At 41.1% G+C, this 22,880-nt stretch overlaps 2 protein-coding genes across 7 annotated transcripts in view; one reads left to right on the top strand and one right to left on the bottom strand.

The window, feature by feature from the left end:
• Positions 1 to 982: 982 nt before the first annotated feature.
• C3H5orf58 (chromosome 3 C5orf58 homolog) lies at positions 983 to 8,393 on the top strand. Of its 3 annotated transcripts, none has more exons than XM_033432055.2 (3): positions 983 to 1,020; positions 2,928 to 3,021; positions 7,645 to 8,393. In XM_033432055.2, exons 2-3 carry the CDS (start codon positions 2,928 to 2,930, stop codon positions 7,794 to 7,796), a joined length of 246 nt encoding a protein of 81 aa, XP_033287946.1. In that variant the 5' UTR covers positions 983 to 1,020; the 3' UTR covers positions 7,797 to 8,393. The 3 variants fall into 3 exon arrangements, with proteins under 3 accessions (XP_033287946.1, XP_049563429.1, XP_049563430.1); XM_049707472.1 differs by having other exon boundaries at positions 1,008 to 2,258; XM_049707473.1 differs by having other exon boundaries at positions 1,010 to 2,142.
• A 1,689-nt stretch (positions 8,394 to 10,082) lies between these two features.
• Positions 10,083 to 22,880, bottom strand: part of LCP2 (lymphocyte cytosolic protein 2) — a 44,810-nt gene continuing 32,012 nt past the window's right edge. For 2 of the 4 annotated variants that reach the window (XM_049707467.1, XM_049707468.1), the window contains exons 14-20: positions 22,705 to 22,748; positions 19,686 to 19,815; positions 18,148 to 18,197; positions 14,738 to 14,850; positions 14,054 to 14,131; positions 12,356 to 12,511; positions 10,083 to 10,805 (exon numbers count right to left, since the gene is read on the bottom strand). In XM_049707467.1, the coding sequence (XP_049563424.1) occupies positions 10,683 to 10,805; positions 12,356 to 12,511; positions 14,054 to 14,131; positions 14,738 to 14,850; positions 18,148 to 18,197; positions 19,686 to 19,815; positions 22,705 to 22,748 (694 nt within the window). In that variant the 3' untranslated portion in view covers positions 10,083 to 10,682. The remainder of the gene's footprint in view (positions 10,806 to 12,355; positions 12,512 to 14,053; positions 14,132 to 14,737; positions 14,851 to 18,147; positions 18,198 to 19,685; positions 19,816 to 22,704; positions 22,749 to 22,880) is intronic. The other 2 variants (XM_049707469.1, XM_049707470.1) reach the window with 1 other exon arrangement.

Here is a 22,880-nt window from a genome sequence, read left to right as displayed (position 1 = left end):
AATTTAAAGCATTAAGGTAATAATGTAGGTGGTACACAGCAAGGGCAACCAATCATAACAGTGGCCCAATAATGAGCAAACTTTAGAAAACACTGATCAGGCCCGTCTCTCTCATAAGGAAACGGATGAGTAAAATGAGATTCAGAGAAAAGAAGTTACTCTTTTCCAAGATCACATAGCTAGCTATCCTTAGGACTGAAGTTCAGTCCTTCTGTGCCGCTGTTCATTTCTCTAACTCTGCATCAGACAAACTCTAGTGTTAAACTGAAGATAATTGGATATAAAATAAAAGCAGACTATGTGTTGAAGGTTGTTGGGAAGGGACTGGTTGAAGAGGCTGATGAGTGTTATAAGGGAGACTTAGTGAAGGCAGACTTGTATAGAACCTGATGCTGGAGTGCATCAAGTCTAAGGCAATTCCCGAGGGTGTCGTGACAGCGACTCCTCTTGGAATCCAGCAGAGATGGCTTGAATCCCAACTTCTCTACTTGGCAAGAGACCAGTGTACACCTCTCAGCTCATCTGTACAGATTTATAGGAATGATAATAGCTAACATTTATGGGGCACATCATCTGGCAAGCCCAATGTGATGCATTATCTCACTTAACCTTCAAAAGAAGACAGAAAGCAGCTATTATTCACCTCATAAGATAGCTAAGGACATCTACAGCTAAACCAGCAATGGAGTAGAATTCAAGCCCAAGCAGTTTCAGTCCAGAGTCTGACCTTAACCACAATCCTCTTCTGTGAAAATTAAACACAAACAAGGGCTGCAAAGCACCTAGCCAGGTGCCTGGCACATAGGCGGCAAAATGCCTTGCAACCCTCCCTCTCTGCCCATGCAGTAGTGCTAGTCACATCCTGCTTGGCATCCAGAACCTTCTCTGCAGGGGCCTAGCCAGGGACTACAACTCCCAGGATGCACCAGGCGGAGAAACTGGCCAATCAGGAAGCCTGGTCTCATTTCCACTGCCGGGTCTCCCCACTTAGCAGCTAGAACTTTGGTGACGGCTGGCGCGGTGGGTACCGACGGGGTCGGTGTTGTGGGCTGCCCAGGGTTACCAGATTTTAAATAATCCAGTTTTGGTGTGTGGGCTGGAGGTGAAGACCGTTGACATGTCCAGGCTGCCTCAGGTTCCATCTTCAGCCGCCAAGCGGGGCGGGTCGCCAGGTCTCCTAGCCCGTGGCTAAGAGCCCGGTTTCCTCAAAGGCATCGTCATCTGTTGGGTCGAGGAGCGGTTGTCTGGGCGGCTCCAGGGAGGGCCGGCGGTCAAGGCTGCTGAGCACGTTTCGCGTTGTCCTGAACAGGTTTGGGAGCCCGAGGACTGCGGAAACTTCGAGGTCGCCTCTGGCTCCATCTTCAGGCCCCAGCCTGTGGCCCCCTAAGGCGTGGGGCTCCTCACGCGTGTCACGCCGAGGAGGAGGACTTGGCCTTTAGAAGGAAAACTTAAGGGATAATAATCGCTCCTCAGGGGGAGGGCCTGGCCTCCTGGCCTCTGGCCCCGGGTTAGTGCCTAAGCTGCCTTCCTGCCTTCAGTGTGGTATCGTGGCCTCTGACCCCCTATTCCCTTGGCCCCCCGAGCCTGGACTTCCACTTCCCACCTCCTGGGGAAGCACTGTTTGACCAGCCTCTCCTTTCTCTGAGTGATATCCTGACCGAACTCCCTGGGGAAGGCTTGACCAGCTCTGGCCTCGCTCTGGTCCACTAGGGTCCCCTTGCCACTCTGGCCTCTGACCCCACCCCACCTACGGGCACCTGAGGGCCCTGGATAACCTGACCCCAGAGTGGAGAGGGTCAACTTTCTTGGGCATTTCTCCATCCATTTAGTTTCTACTTACCTCTTGGTTTTTACTTGTATTTTATTTTTACCTTCATATCTTTAAGGTTCTTTAATCCCCACCCTACCTCCTTTATTTTTTTTATCGTCTTTCCTTTCTCCTCAAACCTGGGTCTTTACCCAAATAAGATAGCTGCCATTCCATTTTCAGTGCCTAGGGGCTTGTAGGTGGATGCGAAGTGTAGTTTTTTCATTGTCTGGAGATGAAAAAAATGTATTTCCTTTACAGCGGCTCTGAAGTGAGTGAAATAGGATAAATACCCCTGACTCAGGAAAAGGCAGAGGCAAGAAATTGATTTCAAGGTTAGTTTGTTTTCAATTTTTGGACAAGCAGCCTCACGTGTAACTGCCCACCTTCTGGAGCTGTGTGCACTAATTGTGGTTTCTTCAAGTTATTTCGAGATATTTGAATGGCTAAGGTTAGTTTCTAGTGAATCACCTAGAAACATCTCTCTATATTTATATCTGACACAATTGGCTAAATATATGTACTTTATATATAACATAGTAACACGTTGATTTACACATTTCAGCTAAATTAAAATGTGTGTTGCCCTAAATCCCAAAGCTAAAATAGAAGTGGCCATGTTGCCATCTTTGTAGTCAAGGAATTATAATCAAATCTTATTTTAAGCTTTACTATGTACTTAAAGAAACCATGTACGGACCCTGTCATTCAAGCATAAGCTAGAAAAAGATGCTGACTTACATAAACAAAATTAGAGAAGATCTTATATGAGATTGCTAAATGGTAAGGTAGTTTATAAGTGCTGAGGCTTTCTGAAACGGGGACATCTGCATTTCCATTGTAAGGGCCCCATCTTGTGGATATGGTTTGATTAAAGAAGACACCTCATCCTAAGAATTCCAGTTACAGGTGTTTTCAGTTGGAAAAGTATTAAGTTGATTCTTTCGTATGTTAGAATTCTAGCCATTATAGTCTCTCTAAAGAGACTATAATTTCACAAATATTTTAGTTCTGAAATAACAGATTTTTCCTTTCAGAAATGCTGAAAATTTAAGTATTTTTAAAGTATACACAAATACTCCTGATTTATACATTGTTTTCGTTTCTCTTTTAAAATCAGATGTCTGACAATAATGTTACCAACCATAAGCTAAATGTGGAAGCCATAATTAAAAATATTAACACAATTTCTTTGGAGTTGAAGAAAATGAAAGGTAAGTATGGATTAAATTAAACATGAATTAAAATGTTTGCATGTCATTGTTATAAAATAAATAGTAGAGTCAATTTGTGCTTCTGCTGGGGCAAAACTGAATTTTGCCAACTAATTAGGATTTTTCTATTTCTTAAGAAATGCTTACACTGTAATATGAACTAGATCTCTGAAGATGTCTTATGTTTGAGCATTGACCTGGACGTTAGCAGACTTGAATTTTCATCCCTGAATCCCTTAATCATTACTAAGCCCCTAAAGTTCCCTCCAAGTCAAAACTTGTAAGTTTGCTTGATTGTGTGAATTAATGGTTCTAGTAGGATTAGATCTTATAGGTTATGATGTTTAGTCACTCACCTTAGAGACATATTCTGTAATTTTATCCCAGGCATGTAAAATTTCCGTGAGTGAATATTTCACCTATTCTTGACCAAACATTTCCAATGTTGGGAAACTCTCTATATCACCAGTCAATCTATTCCATCTTAGACAATTCCTCTTCATGGACTAGCTGAAATCTTTTTCCCTATTTCTTTCATCCATTGGTCCTATTTCTAACCATGAAAACCACTGAATATGTAGTGGTTATTCTTATGAAAACCTTTGGTATTTGAAGACAGTCTCTGTGTCAGTTATGAGACCTTCCTACAAGTAACAAAATACCAATTTAACATGGCTTATACAATATGGAAGAAAATAAGAAGATTCCAAGGTTGGGCAGCCCTAAAGCTAACTCAGAGTTTTAAAGACTTCATCAGGTACTAGGTTCTTTCCATATTTCTGCTCTGTTATGTTCACTCTGTTTGTCACTTCTCATGGTCATTACCTGCAGACATGACCGTATACAGACACTGTCTCTGCCTGTGTCTCTTTTTTTTTTTTTTTTTTTTTTTGCGGTTCGCGGGCCTCTCACTGTTGTGGCCTCTCCCGTTGCGGAGCACAGGCTCCGGACGCGCAGGCTCATCGGCCATGGCTCACAAGCCCAGCCGCTCCACGGCATGTGGGGTCTTCCCAGACCGGGGCACGAACCCATGTCCCCTGCATCAGCAGGTGGACTCTCAACCTCTGCGCCACCAGGGAAGCCCTGCCTGTGTCTCTTATATAAGCCTTTCTCCAGATCCCTCCAGCGCATTTCCCCTTTCCTTTCATTGGCCAGATTTGTGCCACATGTGTATCCTACAGCAGCCACCACCAAGGGGAACAGACCAATTTGGGCCAGTCAGGACTTACTGCTGGTGCTGGGGAAAGAATCACCTCGAGTGCAATCAAGTTGTGCCCCCAGGAAGAAGAGGGGAGTGGCTGTTACTTAGGCACCGAATAGTGAGTGCCTGTTAATGCTTTTCCTATGTGTTCTCCCAAGCATTTCCCAGACTTTGATCTGGGAACACTGCTGTTTCAGAAGATGTTAGCAGATGGTGTGCAATAAAAACGGAGTCCATCAACTGATGATCAGATAAGTTTGGGAAGGGCTTTATGCTATATATTCTCTCACAAATTCACAGTACATATTAAGAGAGGCTGTGAGGAGTCTGATATAAAGGAATCGGGTTAGCTCTGCTTAATTCATCATCTCTCAAAACCAATCTAAACACTACGGCAAGGATTAGGTTTCTAAAATGTAAATCTGCTGAAAATGCTCGTTGGCTCACCATTGTCCTCAGGATAAAGTCCAGACCTCCTAGAATGGACTGTAAGACCTTGAGATCAGGCCCTGCCTACCTCTCCAGTCTGTTACCTCATTCTTTATTCCCTGCACGTTCTGTGTTCCAGTCACATTGAACTATCTGCATATCTACACGTTTGCTCTTTTTTGTGCCTGTGCCTTAACACCTCCTCCTGCAATGCCTACTGTTGCACCCCTACCTCCACCGCACCAGGTTAACTACTTATTAGTCAAGGTTGCTTACAGTGGAAAACTTTTTTTTAAGCCAGTATATCATCTCTTCTACCTTTTCATATTACCTATCACACTGTATTGTAATTGAATGTCTACTTACTTTTTTTATCCCTGGTCATCTGTAAGCTCCTTAAGGGTATTCCTAGCACTTAACACACTGCCTTTATATAATAGGCTCTTGAGAAACATTGATTAAATGAATAATTGGTTCCGGATGCTTGCACTCATGTAAAACAATTACAGAAGCTTTAGATTCTTCTCAAACTTTATTATCTAACCGTTCTGGTTTGGGAATTATTCTTTCATGAAGTAAAATAAAATAAATATGATCAATGTGTTTCTGAAAAGTTGTGGGGTAGGGCAGGCCGTGAAGATACAAGACTTGTAGAGCTAGACTAGGAGGGTAGACTTCTGGTAAACAGGGAAGATTAAACGAACACTGTTATCCCCACTTTCTCCCAAAAGTAATAATATCAATAGCTAACACTTATAGCATTTACCATAATCCAGATACTCTTCCAAGAGCTCTACATAAATGGACTTAATCGTCATAACAACCTTATGAGGTAGGAAATAATACCATTGGCATTTACAGATACAGAAACAGATGTAGAGAGTTTAACTAACTTTCCCAGAGTTACACAACTAGTCACTGGTAGACCTGAGATTTAAATTTAAAGTCCTACAAGTTGAGGGAAAGAGTAGTACTAAAAACAAGGGTCTTAAGACAAAGTTTACATATTGAGTTACAAGACCCACAGTGGGGAAACCCACTTGGCTACAAGACATTGGCAGCCAGATTTATACCCTCAAGCAGATTTTTCTTTTAGGAATCAGACCAGCCTAAGAGAAAAGACCTAAAGATACTGATAGCAGAGGTTCCTCCAACAAAACACCCAACCAGATCACCCCACAATATAGACCACCATGGGCAAAGAACTTCCAATTGTCTTTTTAGTACCATAGTCTTAAATATGAGCAGACAAGTATGGAAAACAGATATTTGAGGAAAGCATCTAATGGAAGGAAAAGCAGAGACAAAACCAATAAATAGATTCAATCAACGGAGAAGAAACAGATTAAACTCCAAGAAACTATCATTAATATCCACAGAGAAGTAGGAGAAGATGCTATGTTCATGAAAAAGGAACAGGATACTATAAAAAATATTTAGAGAACAAAGTTAAAAGTGTGGCATAGAAATAAACTCTGGAGAAGGGTTTAAAGATAAAATGAAGAAAATGCGAGTGTAGAGCAAAAACACAGACAAGGAAGTCCAACATCCAATAAATAGGAGTTCTAGAAAGAAAGAACATAGACAATGGATGGGGAGGAAGTCATTAAAGAAATAATCCGAGAAAAATGTCCAGAGCTGAAGGATATGATTTTTTACAGTGAAAGAGCCCATCACAGTAGATTGAAAATAGACCCATACTAAAAAAACAATAGTACAAAATTTCAGAACACTGGAAGAAAAAAAGATTCTTAAATCTTCTAAAGAGAAACAATGATTAAGAATTAGAATTGTATGAAATTTCTCCATAGAAACACTGGAAGCTAAAAGAAAATGCAGCAATGCCTTTGGAAATCTGAAGAAACATGATGTCCAACCTAGATTTCTGTAGCCAGTCAATTAAGCACTGGTGTAGAGAGAGAAATTTTCAGACATAAATTTCCCCACCTCAGGAAGTTACCTAGGTTGCATTCCACCAAACAAAGGAGTAGACCAGAAAAAGAGAGACCTGAGATTCTGGAAAAAAGATATTCCACATAAGGGAGGGGTGAAAGGAGACCCTAGGATAATGGTGAAGGGAGTTCCCAAGATGTGAGCTGTACAGCAGTCCTAGAGAGCTGTCAGTCCAGACTAGAGCTGATCAGACAGCTCTAGGAGAGGAGAGGCTCTCAACAATAGAATAGTCAAGGCACTTGACTATACTGAGAGGAGATTTACCCAACTGCAGAAATTTGATAATTAAGCAATTAAAAAAAAAAAGCAATGAAAAAAGGAAACAATTATTAACTGTGGTTAAGTGGTAGCTTGCAGGAAGGGAAACATGTAAGACTCAGCTGTAAAGATTATATAATCAAGAAAATTTAAACATTAAATATTGAGCTAAGAAAAATTGTCCCTCAAGTACAGTGGGGGAATGAGTATAAGTGAAAAGAGCTATATCTTAATCTTCTGTGATCAGAAGCAAATAGATAATACCTAAAATTGAAAAAGAAATATGCATGCCATTTAGAGATATGGAGGTTAAATACCACCCCTCCCAAAACAAACAAACAAAAAAACACAGAAGAGAACCACAAAAGCAACAAAAACAAAATGGGCTCCAAAAAAGTTAAAAGTGGTTGCCTCTGGGAGAATAGGAGCTGCTATTTTTTGCAACATGCCTTATTTGATTCTTTATACTATGTGCATGTATAACAGATAAAAATAGTAATTTTAAAAATACATAAATTTGCATAAATCAAATTGCAATTTAGTTAAGATAACTGACAATTTGAGCTAAAGAGCCCTTCTAGTAAGTTTCTATATCATGCTTATTTTGTAGTATATAAATTTGACTCTAAGTCAAAATTGGGCACATCTAAATTGCGGTTTGAGCAATAATCACTAAAAAGAAAGCTAAATTAAGAATTAGGAAAAAGCTCCTTAAAGTAGTAATAGTTGCCTGTGACATAAGTGCTACAATATAATGTCTTCTATTATTTTGTTTTACACAGAGCTCTCCCAGTTACTGCTTTGTGACCTTACCCTATGTTTTAGTCATCCTGTGAAGACGGATGATTTAAAGGAAACAGAAAGAAACAACCCCGTCTTTGAAGAGTCTAAAATGTCAGATGTATCTCTTGCTTCTAACAGTTTTTTAATCTGATATTTTATTTATTTGTTGTGAATTTATAACTTTTTATTGTTGAATTAACACATACCTAGGAGAATTGAGTTTACTAATATATTTAATATAATAAAAAACAAAATAAAAATATGTTGAGTTGTAAAGAATCATTTCATGCTCTTGAAGACTGTTATTTTCTTGTTTTAATGTTTCAAGGAATGGCTAATTTATTTCATTAATGGCAAGAGTATGACATAGGAAATTGGCCATGAGGCACTGCTTATCCTTTACCCTATGCCTGAATTTGGCTTAGGTTGAAAGAGAGTTACTAAATTCTAAATGTATGGTATGACTTTATATTAATCAGATCTCTCCTGGTAGCAAGTGCCAAAAGCAACTCAAGCTAGCTGAAGCATTTATTGGGTCATGTGACTTGGAAGTCCATGGTTGGGATAGATTTCAGGACCTCCACTAATTCATCAGATGTCTCTATCCTGGTTCTGTTTCTGTACTTGGCCTCATCCTCTCCTATTAAAAGCTGATTTCCTCCATATGCCAGGTAGAAGGGGGTAGAGGTATGGTAGACAACTCCAGGTGTACAGCAGTATCTTTTGGGGATCCCAGAGGAAAGAGATCTTCTCTGTCTCAGTGTTTAACATTCCAGAGAAAGATCCTGATTGGCCCAGCTTTGATTAAGATGGGTCCTGAGCAACTGTGTTTGGTGAGGCTCATATCATATGCCAGGGTCTGTAGCAAAGGAGACACCCCACCAAAAGAACAGAGTTACCATGGCCTGAAGAAGGGGAGAAAGAATGCTAGTCATGAAAACATCAGATACCACTCATTTCAGTCACTGAAGTGGAATAGGCTTTAGTTTTAGGATACCTTTATTCTAAAACTTCCTAATTTCTGTCCCTTTCCACCAACGAAAACTTAAAATAATAAGCGTTTACCTTGTAAACATAATTCACTACTATATAGTTGCTTTGAATTCTACCATGTCCTTCATTTTAGATAATTTTGAACATAAAGTATAGAATACCATGAAGCAAGACACAAGGTCAGCAGAACTTGTAGCGTTTTCTATCCTCGTTACCCAGCACCTAGCTCAGTGCACAGAATAGGCATGACATAAACGCTTGTTGAATATCCTATTGAATAAACAGGTAAATGAATGCAAGATTTTCAGCTCTAGAATTCCTGAGTTCTGGACCCTAATTTGAGAATTTCCAGTTTCTAAGGATGAAGTTTTGTGAAGCATCCTTTTTATCATCATTGATTAAAAGTCTCCACATGCTCATTATCTTAGCAAATCGTGCCAGTGGTCTTTCTGTTAGCTCATGAAAGTGAAGATGCAAGATATTCTTTGTGACTCAGAAAACTCCTAGGTTAAACAGAGAAGCCAAATATTTTTGTTAATAAAAGTTTTGGGGACTTCCCTGGTGGCGCAGTGGTTAAGAATCCACCTGCCAATGCAGAGGACACGGGTTCAAGCCCTGGTCTGGGAAGATCCCACATGCCGCGGAGCAACTAAGCCAGTGCGCCATAACTACTGAGCCTGTGCTCTAGAGCCTGCGGGCCACAACTACTGAGCCCGTGTGCCACAACTACTGAAGCCTGTGTGACACAACTACTGAAGCCCGCATGCCTAGAGCCCATGCTTCACAACAAGCGAAGCCACTGCAATGAGAAGCCCGTACACCGCAACAAAGAGAAGCCCCCACTCACCGCAACTAGAGGAAGCCCGCGCGCAGCAACTAAGACCCAATGCAGCCAAAAATAAGTAAATAAATAAATTATTTTTTTAAAAAGTTTTGGAATAACAACGAAGGCCTCAAAGGGGAAAACTTAACTAAATGCGAGGTTTTCATTTTGTGAAATGCCTACTATTTTTTGTTAAATGAGATATGTAGGTTGAAGGAAAGAAGTGAATTGCTTTGAAGGATTTATAAAGCCTTTTGGGCAAGGGTGAAGAGAGGGCTTTATGACAGTTGTCAGGGGGATAAAAATAGAAAAAAAGTATCTAATTGGAAAGTCTGATCAAATTTTTCCATGTATATATACATTGCTTTTTCATCTTCCCAGGAAGACTTTGGTAAAAATCTACATCACTTGATGATGCTTTTGGAGTTGGGTAGGGGTGGGGGAGGTAGGGTGTGGGTGTCGGTTGTGATGAAATTAAATCCGGGTGTATATGACACCAAAGCCTCATCTCTAAATTTAAAATGTTTTCTTTTGGTATTTGTCGCTTAAATTTGCTTTAAAACAGAAAAATAATAGTGTGAATGAAATAAAGTCAACAAAGTTGTTTTAGGAACCGAAAAGTGAAGCAGAAGGCAAATTAATTTTAATTCCAGGAAGTTATCCCAACTGCATTTATCTTTTTCATTAAAAAAGTATACAAAAATCCCCCCAGCAAAAACACCAAATAAGTATGAAACACTTTTGAAGCCTCTTAAATTATTGCTCTTGAGAAATTAAATTTTAGTAATTTTCAAATTATACATATAAAACTGATGATTGCTTTGAATGGTAAAGGATTGGCTATTTAAAAAATCAGTTTTACGTGTTACTAAAAACTATTACCGAAACTTACCCCAAATTGTTTCTGTAGGTATGTAAACCACTGCACGTGGAAATGGGTGTTCAAATACACATCTTTTTAAAATGAATTATTACAGTGCACTACTAGACTTCAAGTGTGAACATTATTACTCATGCACTTTGCAAATATTGAAGAAGAATAAATTATGGGATCTTTGACAGTCTTCATTTCAAACACTTTCTTAAGGGAAAGGACAAAACCTTTGTGTTCGTGTTGAGGGGTTCAAATTATCCCTGAGTGTTTGACGGTTCACCAAGGTTGATTGATCTTCCCAGGCTGGGACAGAGGCAGGAGGAAGGTTCATTTGCTTGGCTAACTTGCTAGGGATAACCTGCAGAATACGTTAATGTGCACTGGTATCTGGAACCTCGGTTCTTCCCATCAATGAGCAGAAGTGGCATTTTCCTGAAGTAGTCGATAATATCTGACACAGACAGAAAGTCCTGAAAGATTCAAAATAGGGAGATAAATCAACATTGGAATAGGTAGTGTGAATTTCACTCTCAGTTTTTTTTATCTGCGTAATATCCTACCTCTTGAAGTATGAGGATTATGGGAAAAAAACATGTAAAATTTGGCAAATATTTTAATGATTTCTGCTATAGAACATTGAAAAAAATAATTCCTCACCAGTATCTAGCAAACCTTGGATAAAAGACAAATATGTATTTAGGTATATATATTTTTAACCTCATATAGGAAATTATATATATTATAGAGATAGAGAGAGGGAGACAGGGAGAGTCTAATTACGATAGCCTTACCTTAGGATCATTCTATCTGTGGTTTGGTTTTGGTTTTTGTATCCCTACTTTACTCTAAATCACGAACAACGTTAGGAGGTATAAGGAATCAGGAAGTCAGACAGCATTGCCGGTGTCTGAAGATGCATAATAGTTCCTTCGTGATCTCTGCCGTGTCCCCACTGCCACCTCCACACTCACTTGCTCTGTAGCAAGTCTTTGCATTCATTACCTGGATCACCCTATCCCTGATGGTCAGACTGGGAAACCCCCATCCATCCATCTAGATATGGGTCAGAGGTCACTTGGTACCCCAGACAGAGTTATGCACTTCCTCCAAGACTACTCTGCTAGGTGCCTCCCTCCAGGGCAACTGCAATGAGTGGTTTGTATTTGTATGTTTCCACACTAGACCAATAGACGTCCTGGAGGGCAGACATCTGTGCTTCTATAGGACCTATGCAGCTCTACCCATGCTGAACCAGTGATTCAAACATGTGACCAAAATCATGTGGGGTTTTTTTTCTACTGGTTTACATTACCATAACTTAAAAATATTTGGAGTGAAGTGGAAGTTATGGGTATGTTGTTTCTCATTCTGGAAATGTTTGATTCAGCTGATCCTCCTCCTGGAAATTTGAACTTAAAGAACATGTTTGGGACATTAAGTTTAGCTATAGTTTCCTTTGCAAAAAGCAGCCGGGAAAGGTTTCCTTCACACCAGTTGTGATAACTACCCCAAAAGCGACTAGCATAAACCTTGGAAAAATAGAGGAAAATGTCTTTGGCAATCTGGCCACCTTCATTGGCCTTACTTCCATTTTTCGTAAGCAGTGACCCAAGTCATTTTTCCAGATGTCCATTTAAGACACAGCCCTATAAATACACTGTAACTTACATTAAAATTATTAAGTCACAGGGGTGACTTAATTCACCTCTGTGTCACAGAAGGGACTTGCCTTTGGCACCATCTAACTGGATTTTTAAAAATTTAAATGCTAACATATATTTTTTAAGTTACACATGTGATTTTAGACTATTTGGAATAAAAGATATAAGTAGCAGAGGTAGATACTGTTACCATTTTATTTCCTTCCAGTAAATGAAGGGCTTCACCAATGTGACTTAACTCTAAAGTTGCCAGGCAGTATGGACCCCAAAAGAATGCTACAGCAAGGTTCCATGTATGTAGGTATGCAGAGAGGCATAAATAGAGAACTGGGGGAAATTTTACAACTAGAAGTCCTTACCTCTTTCCCTCGGAGTCCAGTTCCCAACAAGTAAACTTGGCTTTCCTCCTGATAACGGATCTGAATGTTGTAAACTTTCTCTTTGTACAACACCATGAGGACGTATGGATTGGTTATTGTTTTTCTAGAGCTGTCTCTAACCAGGAAAGTGCCATCCTAAAAGGATAAATTCTTGTTATTATGGGAGCAGCAAAAGTCAATACTCCTGTTGCCCGTGAGAGCAGTAGACAAGCCTCTAGGGATCTGGGAACCTACCAGTTGACAATTCAGTGAACATTTAGTTCCCCAAACTGCAGTCCCATGTGGCATGGATTTCTTGGTTGTCAAGAAAGAGGCAGCAGAGATTATGTTAGAGAAATTTCCAAATTTCAAAGAGACCTCTTTGAAGTCTCTTGATGAAAAAGGAATCTCTTTTTCAGTAATAAAACAAATGACAGATGGTTGAGTGGATAAAGGGCCAGCAAAATAAGGACTTTATTGGTTAACTAAAGATGTATCTTCCTACTGCTGAGAGCTATTTCCCTAACTCTTTCTTTCCACAGTCAAAGTCAGAAAACACCCAAATTCCTAAGAAATTTACCCATTTTAAAACCTCATGGTATCCAGGAACAGTGTTTCATCATCAAACACCTGAACAAAATCCAGTGTGGACCATCTGTGTTCTTATCTCCCTTTTTCTTCTGATATTTACCAAAATAGTATTGTGATTTGTCCTGTACTTTAAAATTTCATTCCATAAATTATCTACATAATATTAACACTATAAAGACCTAATATTAAAATACAATGAATTAGGAAGGACTCATTTAAATTACTCCCTCCTCTGTATATTGAATCAGGATGGTTCTAAATAGCCATCCATCTGCAATAATGGCTTTCCTTTGTTCTTTTTATTGCAGATTGATTGAGTAAATTCTAGTGGGAACATCTCTGTTGAACAAATATACGTGTGGACCAGCGATTCATAGCCCTGGCTTCACTTTAGAATTTCAAGTTTTGGAGACTTCCAGAGCCCACACAGCACCCCTGACTAATTAAATCAGAATCTCTCCAAGTGAGACCAGAATCAGAATTTTTTAAGGCTCCCCAGGTGATTTCAATGTGCAGCCAAGCTTGAGAACTACTGTTGCAGTCTCGAGATGTGAAAGGTGTGAAAGAGGAAGGATCTTTGCTTTCCTGTCTCTGATATATAGATTTAAGGTTAATGTTCAGCACTGGAAGACAGGAAATCTGGTTTAAGATCTTTCATATTAAATGACAGCTAGAAATTTCTAGGGGAAAGGACAAAAAATTGCTGTTGTCTCTCTCAATACGGGTCCCTTCACATTGATGTGGATGGCAACTGTGTATCAAGAGGAAGATGGAACCGATAAGACATTGGAAATTTGGGGGAAAGAGAGTCTCCTTTTGATGCTGTGTGATTCCTGTGAAAAGATGGACCATTTTAGTTAATAAAATCTCCTAAGATTCTGCCAGCCAAATGACTACCTTAATTTAGATTTTTTTCCCAGGGTCCTAAGAGTCTGGTAGGACGCGGGTAGGTGGAAAGCTGGCACTAATTGGCCCCCTTGGTATAACAGCATGAATGGCACCCAGCAGAATTCCTAGCCCATAATTGGTTCTCGGTAAAAGTCAGTTCCATTTCTTTTCTTCCATTAATATTTATAACTACTTAAAAAATAAACTTTAGCACAGTACCTGGTTTATCTTTCTAAGAGCCGCTTCTGCCTCTATTCGGGTAATATAAGAAACATACCAGTCTTCATTTAATGAATTCTGAAAATGTAAATTTTTAAAAATGGTATAAATTTTGCAGTTACTTATGTAAGTGAAAAGAAAGGCCTCCAAGTAATCATTACCGTAAATCACCACCTCAGTTCCATGAAGTTTGAAGCATTTATTTTAATTTGAATATAGAATCATTCAGATGAGGATAAACAGAAGATATTTTGTGTGAACTGCTTTTTTTCATGACACTAGTTGCAAAGGTAGCAGTGAATAAGCATTTCATATATAATGAAGCCTCTAATCAGGAACGATATAAATGTAATAATTTCTTCAGTGTAGTATAATAATATATTTAATGAAAAAAACTAGGTTAACGAGCAGTTAAGTGACTTATGCAATGTCCTAAACCAAGAAACAGATGAAAAACAGGATTATTTTTCTCACTGTTTAATGCAAAACACGCATTTGCCATTGGAAGAGGAACACCAAGGGAAAAAGAACATATTATTTTTCATCTGAGTCCTCCTCTTGATTTTTTTCGCTAAAAAAATTAAGACTAATAGGAGATAAAAGAACAAGAGAGTATTCAATGGGAGTTTCTGATGATTCATTTCCTGGGGTGGAAAGAAAATAGGAACATATGCTTTATCTTACCTCTCCTTCCGAAGGCGATGGCAGCTGAGGTTTGGTCGGGGCTGGCGAGGGAAAGCTCCTGCCTTCACCTCTGGGAGGTGGCCTGTTGCTAGGGCCTTCAAAAGTAGAGCATTCTGAAAGTTCATTTACTTTAAGCAATTTTTCACTTGTCATAACACATTTCCCCCCCTCCAAAATGCCCTTGCAGTTATTCCCAGCAGTTAACGTTTCAAGAAACCACAGCTTCAAATATAATTTTCAGGACTTCCTTGGCAGTCCAGTGGTTAAGACTCCGTGCTCCCAATGCAGGGGGCACGGGTTCAATCCCTGGTTGGGATCCTGCATAATGCAAAAAAAAAAAAAAAAAAAAAAAAGGTCACTTGTTCGAAACCACAGGGCTGTTCTGTAGCCAGGCCAGTGAAATTTTGAGACACTACCACACATTTGAGTGATTGCTTCACTGTGCACGTTACATCTATACCACCCATGGGATGACAATGTGGTGATAAAATAATTATGTTCTCATTGTTTTCACAAAAAGAAATTTGTTACCCAAGAGGAGGTGAAGTTACCTTCAGAATATTTTTAGCTTTTAGAGCCAGAGTTTACTATCTGCTGTTCTTTACCCAATTTTCTACAGAGGTAGAAAGGTTCAACTTCCATAGAAAGCCCCGCCAACTATCTGATCAATCAGGAAGTCTGTATTGGGTTCTATAAATTACCCAGCACTTGTGCTTCGCCTTTTCTAACACCTTTTTTTCTTGTTGACAGTTCCCTGAAACTTTCCAAGAGAATGTGTTTCAGGAAAGGTTTGATTTTGTTGATTTATAATTGCCAAGGCTGTCTCCTGTGTGACAGAACAGCTGTTAAAGCCTGGGAAATTCTGTGAGTTGAATGTTCTCTTAATAATTCATGCATCATTCATTTGTTCATTCAACAGACATTTATTCAGCACTACTCTGTCCAGGCCCTGAGTAAGGCACCTGTGTATGCTACCGTTCATTCTCACAGCAACCCCGCAAGGTGGGTATTATCTTCTTTTTTGAATATCAGGAAACAAAGGCTCAGCGAGTCTAAATAAAGCATGTGCTCTTAGTGGCAGCGCCAGGACTTGAACTTTACTGTGCATAAATGAGAATTCCAGGGGGACCCAGTATCACCCAGGCTCAGGAATATGCATTTAACGAGCACTCCAGGTGGTTCTGCACCAGGGCTGTTACTCCATCTACAATACACCACAAGGGGCAAACTGCCTGCCCCTGGGCCCCTGAGAGAGGAGAGTTACTTGGGAAGAACCAGAGTCTTCCCAGCCATGTCACCTGGATTACTTGAGATGAGGTTCCCTGTTTCTAAAGAAGCAGATCAGGCTAGCCTGAGCTGCTGATCTTCCTTCTAAAGGCTCCAGACCTTCCCCATGCCCACCTTTGCAGTCCAACACGGCAGGCACTTTTATAAGGTTTGTTGAATGAATGAAATCTAGCTATATGGGAAAGTAGTGTAATCAAGGCTTACAGTGCATGGCTGTTTTAGAGTTGAGGAATTCTTCTCTCTCTGCTTCTGCAACTGCAGGCTAGCACTACAAAGCCATTATTCATGACAGACAATATACTACTTTTCATTGCAGTCACCCACCACCCTTAACATCTAGATCCTCAAGGGTTTTGGACAATATACAACACATCCTTTATCTTCCTGACCTTGGGACAGCCAGTGGAGGATTAGACTGAGGACCAGGTGTCCTGGTACTCTTAGGAGAAAAGGGTTCAATTTTGATTAAGGTAGTAAAGTAAGCCCTCTGCATCCACAGGTTCCACATCTGTGAATTCAACCAACTGCAGATTGTTTCAGCCAGTGGGTTGGTTGAATCTGTGGATGTGGAGCCTGTGGATGTGAAGGTCTGATGGTGCTACGCCATTTTACAAAAGGACTTGAACATCCTTGGATTTTGGTATCTGTGGGGTCCTGAAACCAATCCCCCTCCCATATTAGAGGGATGACTCTATTCCAAAAAAATTAACCAACTGTTTATATTAATAATGCCCATCACCAACTCATAGAAGTCTGTGGAATTCACTTTGTGAGATACTGCTATAAGTGAAGTGTCGCTCAGATGCCTGCAGGGGCCAGGCAAGGAACACAACGTAGGTTCACAAAATAATGAGTTGTGGACACTGGAAAATTGAGGGGTGTGTGTGGAGGAACTGTGGAAGCCATATAGTGAATATGGACACTATATCCTCAAATGCTTAGGAAACATTGAAAACGTAGTGGATTTCATTGGTGTCAGCAGTAGGGTCTCACACATACATGGGATGATGTACCCAACTGAATGTAATAGATGTGCTCCTGAAAAAAGTTCTACCCTTGAGTTATCATTTAAACTTACTAAAGTAGTTTTCTATTTATAACACATATAGTACTGGTGTTCCTGTATGTGTACCATGAGTGCCAAAAAAAAAAAAAAAAAAGAGTGTTTTGTTTTTTCCTCACAGGACTTTTAAAAGTCTTAAGTCAACCTTTAAAAATTGGGTAATTTCACATTAAAAGCCATATTTCGAGTTTTTCTTGAAAAAAAATCAGAAAATCTGGTAACACTAGGTGAGTTTCCTAGCATGAGAAAAAAATCTGTTTACTAGAGTTGGGACTTTCCATAGTCATTTGTCAGTCATTCAACAAATATTTTTAAAGTGCCTACCATGTGCTAGTTACTTGCAAGTCTTTAAGGATAAAAAATAAACACAGTCTAGTCCTACCTTTTAGGTCTTTGCTTCTACTCAGAGTGGTCCATGGACCAGCAATACCAGCATCGCACAGGAACTCGCTAGAAATGCAGAACCTTGGGTCCCATCCAAGACCCACTGAACTAGAATCTGCATTTTAACACAACTCCCAGGTGATCTGTATGCATTTTAAAGTCTGAGGACACTCTCAGCAAATACTTATCATGGACACCCAGAGGAGGTATTACTGAAAATGCAGGTCCTCACCCAGACTTACTGTATCAGAATCTTGGGGCCTGGGGTCTCTTAAACTGTATTTTAAAGTTGTTCCTCAGCGAGCAACTCCAGGTTAGATTCATTATAGAAACCAAAACTACAGAGAAAGCCAGCACTGTCCTAAGCACCATATAAAAACAGCAGGGAGGAAAAGCTCTGTGTGGGAAGATGAATGCCAAGGCTGCCTTCCTGAGGAAGTGTGTGTGTGTGTGTGTATGTGTGTGTGTGTGCACGTGTGTCTGTGGTGTTCTGTGTAGTATCCTATCACTCCAACAGCCTCTGGCACACTGCAGAAACTGAGTTAAGGGCTGAATGAGGAAGTCAGATACTTTTAGGAAACAACAAAACTGTTGCCAAAAGGCTTTGGGACAGGTTGGCCGTCCAGTCATGATGGCATATTGGCGGGAGTAGACCACTAGAGCCCGGAGTACAAACCTTGAGAGAAGTATGGCGGCAGGGAGGCACTCTGCGAAAAACCACTGTTGCTGTGGAGACAGAAAAAGAACGGATTTTAAGTTGGGTTAGGTTTAAGGGGCCAGAGGGGGAGCCTGGACTGGGGAAATGCTGCTTCTTTTGCTATTACTTCCCACTCCCTCCCTGAAACCACGGAAGCAGGGCAAAGAGAAGGAACTTGCTGGACGTACTTCACTGCTGTCCCAAGATGGACCATCTCAAAGTCTAACAAGCTTCTCAAGCCAAAAAGCAAAAGCAACCAAAGAACTGTGTAAAGGGCTTTAAAAGCTACTTTAAAAAGTCAGCTGCAGTTTGAGGACTTTGAGTTTGCAGCATGACAGAAGTCCTCTGGGGAGAGGACTTCTCTTTCAGTTAGGAAAATATATTAAATGGGCATGTTGTTTGGGAATGGTGCATCCCCAGGGCCTAGGGGTTTATAAGGAGAGGGTAGGGAGGTGAGAAACACAGAGAGGGCTTGGTGGTGCTGCAGCTGACAGAAGCAGCATCTCTGGGGGCTGGGGTGGTGCTGACGAGGGCCTGAGGGAGGCCCCGAAATGCTGTCTGCTCCACGCTGAGTGGCAATTTCCCTAGCCTTTAGCCCAAACCTTCTGTAAAAGTCTGCTCTGCTCAGAAATCTCGTGTGAGTGTTATTTTGTAAGAATGAAGGGTAGGGCTGGGGCCCCAGGTGGGATGAGGTGGCATGAGAAAATGGCAGACATGGCAGAAGAAGGAAAACAGCTGGAAGAATGAAAGGAAGCAGCAGAAAATCAGAGCAAGAGGCACCCAGGGAAAACGAAAAAAATTGAGAATCCTTCCAGATATCTGGCAGGGGTGGAGGGGTCTTGCTGGTGGGTGAGTTTTCTCCCATCATTAAGGTGGGGACTGAGCCTCTCCCTTTGGGTAGTGAAGGAGAAGATGAGCCCAAAGTGCTGGTGGATGAACCCTCGGGGGCACTACAAGGCAGCCCGACGGCTTATTTATGAGACACGACCTGAGTCTTCCTCCTGTCTGTGCCTCTGCCTCTGACAGCCTGCCTAATCATGGACCCTGAGAAACACTCTTGCTACTGAGAAAACAGACCTGCTGGGGACAGAGCCTGTGCAGTGAATTCTCCCCACCTGCTAGGTACAAGGTGCGTTTTCTCAGTCTTCCCATCCAAGGTGCAGGGTGAACTCCAACTAATTAAATTAATTGGGTTTCTTGAGCGTTTGTTTCTTTGTTTTAGCTCACAGAGTGAAAACATTCCCTATTTCCCACCAGAGAGTCCATTCTGTCTGGGGCCATGACAGGGCGGTCAATTCTGTATCCCTCTGACCCCCAAGCACAGAGACTCAGAGGACAGCAGTGAGTTAACATATGCAATTCTTTATGCTCAGCTTGGTTTTGTTTCTTAAGACCCAAGGTGTCTGACCCTATGACCAGCGGCTCATTTCTTTCTTTCTCAACCCACCCGACCTTCGCTCAGTATCAGTGGCCCCAGACGTAATGCTAGGTTAGAACCGAATGACGTCAGCACAAACCTTTCTGAGAAGGCTCCGGGCAGGTGAGCTGATGGGACGGAGTGCTTGGGCGATGGCTTAGTAGATCTTGAAGGGAAGGTGTTGGAGCTCATGGGGAGCAGTGCTGGCTGGGGCAGAGATCTCTGAGGTACTTCGGGGGAAAAGAAAAAAGAAAGCAGATTGTCAGGATCCAAGTGTCACAGGAACATCCCAGCACTGCTCCCCAGTTAGAAATAGCTAGTCTAAAGGGAGATACAAAAATCCAAAAGATCAAATGTCATTAGGAAGTGGTAGGTCGGAAGCCCACCCCCCAAGGTTTTTCTAGATGATTTACCACCTTAGAATGCAGTTTCAAATGCTGCCATTCTATATCATTCTCCATAACACACATTTATTTTATGTTTTTTTTTCATTTTTGAAATGTTAACTTGGCAGAAAATTGTCAGTTGGAAACCATATGAATTTCAGAAAAGATTCACAAGTTTTGTTTTATGAAAGCCAAATTTTATGCTATGTCATTCATCTGCAGTTAGTGATCCTTTAGCCACATGTGTTAGAGAGCATAAATACTAGAATGTTTTCTATCAAACTGTACATGCAATTTTCAGTTTTGCTGTACTAGTAATCTGCCCTGTTATGCATGAACTTAACAGTTCTCTTTGGTAACCCAGCCGAATAACTCCATTTTATTATAACTATGCAGTATACCAACTGACATACCTCTACTTAATACTAATTTTATAATTATAATGGATACTATAGAGTTTCTGTACTAAATAATTCCATCTGAATGCCTGAGCAGAAAAATGAAGGAACGGGTTATAAGTTGTAAGAAAGCCTTTCTGAACATACCATCATCTTCATCCTGGTAAGGGGAAGAAAAAAAAAGACATTAATCTATCATCAAAACACAATTTCTCAAAGAGTAACTATATTTCGGTATTTCTCAATCATAGAAATGTCTCTGTTTTCTTTCTTTAGCAGTTGTGTGTCTCCATAATAAAGATACTGTGGAGAACAGTAAAACTTGCTAAATAATTTATGATTTCTTAATACAAACGATCATTTAAAGACACTCCAATCTGAGACACTCTATATAGTTAACATAAAATAGCTTCTGAGGTGTCTAAAAGGACCCAAAGATACACTAATAATGATGATATCTACTATGTGCCCCAAAGACTCATATACAATATTTCATCCAGTTCTTCAAGCAACCCTTCAAGAATTTAACATTCTCACTTTACAAATGGAAACATGCTACCCAAGAGGGATTCCTAACTCGCCAAGAGTCACAGAAATTGATTCAAACCTAATCTGCCTGACCCACAGCTTAACCTTCTTCTGCAATGGCCGCTCCTCTTAAAAGCAATGCAACCTTACTGATTCGTAAATAGCTTCCCACATGTGTACGCTTGGTTCAGCACATTTATCTTTAGGACAACCTTCTGATATAGATAAGGGAGGGGCTCTTTGCTCTACTCCTCAGATAGGAAACGATGTTCAGAGAGGCAAGAATGATTTTGCCATTGACTAGTAGACCAAAATTGCCAACTTGGACTTGTTTTGTTAGGCTAGCACAGTGGTGGTGAAAGAGCACCTTCGTCAAGGGTTGTTGTGAGGATCAAATTAGTTACTACTTGTGCCTGGTATATGTGGAGTGCTCAATAAAGTTTGCTGTCCCTAGTCCTACCACTGAGATGAGGCAAGAAGGATCAGAGCCAGAATCCCTCATCCCAGTTGGCCAACTGGGAAGGAGTCCCAGCAAAGGGCTGCGTAGATAAATACACAGGGACTCAGGGAATCCCCAGAATGAAATTGGTCTTTGACACTTCTGCAACCGTGTCTCCTCTGGTCCAAAACATAAGACTTCTGGATTCTCATGACAACAGGTGTCAGTCCTTCCAGAGACAGGGAACCTCAGGAATGTGACGTTACCCTCATTTTCAACCTTATCTCCTCTTTGTCCCTATGGCTCTGCAGCCAGACTGCTGTCCTCACCGTCCCCACAGGCTCCACGGGCATCGCCACTCACCTGCCTTTGCTGAGGACATTCCTGAGGCTGGAATGCAATGAGCTTTCTCTTGGGGTGTCTATCCTGTGTCCTTCCCATCATTCAATGGCCACATCTCTAAAAGTCACCCTTGTCTCCTCAAGCCCCATATATCACTTTCTTCCCTTCGCCTCTGTAGCTCGTTCTGTGATCATATGCTCCTTAGCATGTGGTCCGTGGGTTTGCCTGTCTCCATCATATCTTAGCACAGCATCCAGCACAGAGCTATGAAACACCAGGCACCTGTGGGCTGAGCCCTTGAACATGGCAGGGGTGTGATGGCCTTCAGACAGCTTACAGTATCGAGGAACTCAGACAGACCTGGATTTCGATCCTGGCTATTGACTAGCTGTGCAACTTACAGTGAGTATCTTACTCCTCTAAGCTTCCATTTCCTCTCAGTGAAAGAGAAACAGTGACTCCTCACAGGGACATTAAATGCAAAGCATATGTAAAGCTGGGATGACCAACTGTCCTGGTCCTTGTTTGCCTGAAAGTGATGGGGTTCCTGGGACGTGAGACTTTCATTGCTAAAACTGGGCAAGTCCCAGGCAAAGAGCTTGTCAAAAGTAGTTAGGTTGGTAACATGTACATAGTAGGCACTCAATAAATGCTGTTTCCCCTCTTTCTTAGGCCATGGAGGTATTAAAGGGGAAAACAGAGGCCTAGGAAACTTCGCTGTGAGGCCCAGACTCTCCCTTTATTCTCCCTTCTACCTACTGCCCCTTCATCTTGCTAATTACCACCTGGTAATGGGGCTGAGACTAACGCATCCTCCCTAGGAACCTTCAGAGGGATAGGAGTTAAGCAATGCAGCACGGTGGGCAGGAGGGGAAGATGGAGGCCCCACCAGGCAGCGGTATTCAGGAGCCTACTGTGTGCAGGCCTGGCTCCCAGTGCTGGATTTCAATGAAGGCAGAGCAGAGGTAGCCTCGACCTCCTCAGAGCCTATAGCGCTTTCCCTGTGCCAAGCATTCACCACGTGACATTGAGTACTTACATTCTCTCTTCTGTCTGATCCCCATCCATGCCTGAAATGAATCAGGGCAAAGGAAAAGAACTGAGTATAAAGACTTTCAAAGAATATAGATGGTTTCACTTAATCTAATAACGAGAAATCAAACCCATGAGCCGTGGTAAAATGGGAAGCAAAATCCCCAGCA

The sequence above is a fragment of the Orcinus orca genome, chromosome 3 (genome assembly GCF_937001465.1).
Source record: "Orcinus orca chromosome 3, mOrcOrc1.1, whole genome shotgun sequence".
NCBI classification, from domain to species: Eukaryota; Metazoa; Chordata; class Mammalia; order Artiodactyla; family Delphinidae; genus Orcinus; species Orcinus orca.
This window is presented reverse-complemented; position numbering and strand designations above follow the sequence as displayed.